Source organism: Arachis ipaensis, chromosome B01 (assembly GCF_000816755.2).
Source record: "Arachis ipaensis cultivar K30076 chromosome B01, Araip1.1, whole genome shotgun sequence".
NCBI classification, from domain to species: Eukaryota; Viridiplantae; Streptophyta; class Magnoliopsida; order Fabales; family Fabaceae; genus Arachis; species Arachis ipaensis.
Window position 1 is genome coordinate 126,192,576 of NC_029785.2, and position 3,503 is coordinate 126,196,078.

Below are 3,503 nucleotides of genomic sequence, written 5' to 3' on the forward strand. Positions count from 1 at the left end.
ACAAGAGTTCAATTTTAAATAAAAGAACTTTCCAAAAGATTGAATAACATTGTATCTTCTTAGATTTATTTCATCTGATAAAATGTATCGTTTTAAAATTATTTTGATGATTTTTGTAATATAGAAGAAATTTCCCAGCAAAATAAACTTCCGATCAGAAATTAAACATAATAAACCAATAAAAAAAATTAAGAGAGAGAGAGAGAGAGAGAGAGAGATTTTCTTACAAAATGGGTAAATCAAGTAACGAAGACGATGCATCAATAATACAAGACATAACTTAGCCACCACATACATCACACACAAATAAACTCTATAATCGAACATCTATACGATGGACATCAATTTGGAAATATCTCCATCTTTTTTCAAATTTTTAATATAATTTTATTTTCATCAATGTAAGTTTATTATAAGCAATATAGTACTAGATTGATATGCTACACATGTGCGTGATCCCGCTTCCACATCAGCCAATGATATATAAAAAAAGACACTGACAGCAGCATGACATAAATAGTATACAATAATGCTTCAAAGTTGGTTCTTTCAGGTTTAGACAGTTGCAATGGGACCCACCAGATTGTTAACATTTGGTTCCACAGCCTTCATAGCTTCAAATCTTGGCTCTTTGGCCTCGAATTTAAGGCCAGCATATAACTTCATATAATCATCAAACACAAATTTAGGGTATATTATTTCGCTTCTCTCGTTTTCCTTCACCAACGCCGGTGCCGGAGAAATCACTGCATCATTCCCTGGGTTGTAGAACGAAGCCAACGACATTCTGTTCCCATCCGTTTGAGCAATCACACGATGCATCACACTCTTGTATTTACCATTGCTAATCACCTGTTACTATCGCAAAATTAATAATTCAGACAAGGTGAAATCTTATATGCCTATTAATGTCGAATTTTTGTCCAACTTATTTTTTATAATAAATTTTAAATATTTAAAATTTATTAATTTTACAATCACACATCAAACTTTTAAGTATGGTAGCAAATATTTTCAGATAATCATTAATATAATATAAGATAATCCAATTAAATGTATGCATAAAATATTTTATACATGTAAAATTGCCTTTTCAAAAAATTTACATTTATAGGAGGTGAATTGCTATACTTTGGGGTTAATAAAATTTTAACTTTAAACTTTCGAGTTATAAAAATTTTAATATCATGTTATAAAAATGCTTATTTCTTTTAATCTTAGACCGATAAGAGGAGACGCCAATAAATTATAGTTCATATTCTCCTCATACTCAACTAAGAGATTCCGGGTTTGAATTTCTTTATTTTTAATAAAAAAAAAAAAAAAACCTGTTAAGAGGAGGCACGTGAATACATACCTCTAGTTGGTCGCCGAGATTGACAACAATGGAATGGCGCAATGGCGGGACATCAATCCAGTTTCCATTCTTAAGAAGCTGGAGCCCACTGACCTTGTCATCTTGGAAGAGAAGAATGATGCCACCGGCATCAGTATGGGCTCTGAGGCCCTTGATCAAGTCGGGCTTAGGACAAGGAGGGTAGTTGCTAACTTTGGTTCCAAAGTTTGGGCCCTTAGATCCATTGAACACCTTCTTCAGGTACCCCTTCTCAAGCCCAAGATTCTCACACAGCAAATCGAGAAGCAACTCCGCCAGCTTCTCAAGTTGCAGTGCAAATTCCTTCATTGCCTTCCTGAATTCATCGTCCAGATCGGGGATCTCTGACATGTTTGAAACAGGAAGATGGCGCAGAAACAAGGTGCTTTCCCAATCTAAGTCACTGATTTCAGACTCAGCAGACTCCAAACCCTTTCTCGCCACCATTTCTTTGAATCTTTGCTCCATACACTTCTTGTAATGCTCTTTTGTTAGCCTTTCCACCGTGTCCATCAACTCTATCGAGATTCCATGATTAACCAACTTCACAAATACAATCAAATCAAATCAGAACATAAAAAGTGATCATAATAATAATAATGGAGCCATGGAGGTAGTGTATATATAATGCATACCTCAAAGAAACCCCAGTTCTCGCAGGCATGTTTGATGTTGTCCATGGTTGTAACTCTATCTTCGGTGTTAAGCTTTCCCATGTCAATAACTGGAAAGGCCTCCATGTTTTTGCTTGCTTTGTTTTCTCTGAGTCTCACAAATCAAGAGAGGTTTGTGTTGTGGGTGGGACGAGTGAGGGAGTGCAGTTTCATGAATTTATAGGCCTTGCTCTTCCATCAGTTAGCTAAGGAAACAAGAATATATTATTATTTATTTGAAAAAATAGGAAACTATTATTGAAAAGTTTATGATGATGTTGCCTATCTCATAGTTTAGCACTTCTCATTCACACATACAATTCTACAAATTTAACTCAATATAATAATGCGTCAGTTGAAACATATATAGTAACTTACTGTGTACCGTATGTTTTGCTCAGTTAATTAGATGAGTGGTCGTGGCTACTGGCTACATTTTTTTTTTAATGTAAAGAGCTCAACACTCTAGTGGAGGAGCAATTAATACAAACAACTCTTATATTATCTTCGATATAGTTATCAACAACATGAGTTATTTACAACACTATTCTGTAGTAAATGAAAAGAATTGATCCACGCAATCTCTAATTCCTGTTATCTTGCTGTTAAAGATGACATCATTTCTGCGTAACCAAATAGTCCATATAACTGAGAAGAACCCAACTAGCCAAAATTTGGGCAACTCTTGTCTCATCGGTACAGATCTCCAACTCTCAAATTGCTCTTTCAAAGTATCGGAGACCATTCATTCCTGCCCCAAACACTAAGATCCAAGCACACCACACCTGTCAAGAGTACTCACAAGTAATAAATAGATGTTGTAAATTTTCAACCTCTTTCTTACACAACACACATAAAACATCACTCTGTTGTAGGTTTCTCAATCTATGTAGTCGATTCTTTGTATTGACCTGGCCTACCAAAGCAAACCAAATAAACAATTCCACTCGCGGTGGAACACTAGAACTAGACCTTTCCAAATCTCTTTTGTAAATCTGTATCTCAAAAGCTCCTCATACAAAATCTCTTCCTGTAAAACCGGTACAAATGAGTTAGTAGAATAAACATCGTCTTTGTCAAATTTCTACACCACTCTATCTTGCACATCTGCTATCAACCTAACAGATTGTAAGACATGAAGCAGCTGATTTAATGTATCTGTCTTCTATTGTTATAGTTCCTTCTCTATTGAAAATGTCACACCCACTCTATACACCCTAAATATCTTTTTTCACGTGAAATTAATAGTTAAAAATCGTTAAATAATTTGATAAGTCTGATTAAATTATTATCTAATAATTTTTAATTATTAGTTTTAATATAAAAATAATTACACGTCAAGTTTCAATCATAAATAAAATATTCAAGATGACATCATTGATGTTTGGCATCCAAATTATATATATATCACCAAGCACTGTAATCTCAAATGTCTCATTTCTACCATGGTTATTTTGATCAGTTTAATTAACTAG

At 34.1% G+C, this 3,503-nt stretch overlaps 1 protein-coding gene across 1 annotated transcript; it reads right to left on the reverse strand.

Annotated features, from left to right (window-relative positions):
- Positions 240 to 2,251, reverse strand: LOC107636528 (1-aminocyclopropane-1-carboxylate oxidase). The gene is made up of 3 exons (XM_016340032.2): positions 2,011 to 2,251; positions 1,358 to 1,918; positions 240 to 852 (listed from the first exon to the last, which is right to left on the reverse strand). Exons 1-3 carry the CDS (start codon positions 2,113 to 2,115, stop codon positions 556 to 558), a joined length of 963 nt encoding a protein of 320 aa, XP_016195518.1. The 5' UTR covers positions 2,116 to 2,251; the 3' UTR covers positions 240 to 555.

What these genes read in the sequence shown, in the direction of transcription:
- LOC107636528 (XM_016340032.2), bottom strand. Translation starts at nt 2,115, where the DNA reads ATGGAGGCCTTTCCAGTTATTGACATGGGAAAGCTTAACACCGAAGAT. An exon ending in AGAACTGGGGTTTCTTTGAG is followed by an intron (nt 1,919 to 2,010) that starts GTATGCATTATA and finishes GTATTTGTGAAG; the next exon opens with TTGGTTAATCATGGAATCTC. An exon ending in ATCTCGGCGACCAACTAGAG is followed by an intron (nt 853 to 1,357) that starts GTATGTATTCAC and finishes CGATAGTAACAG; the next exon opens with GTGATTAGCAATGGTAAATA.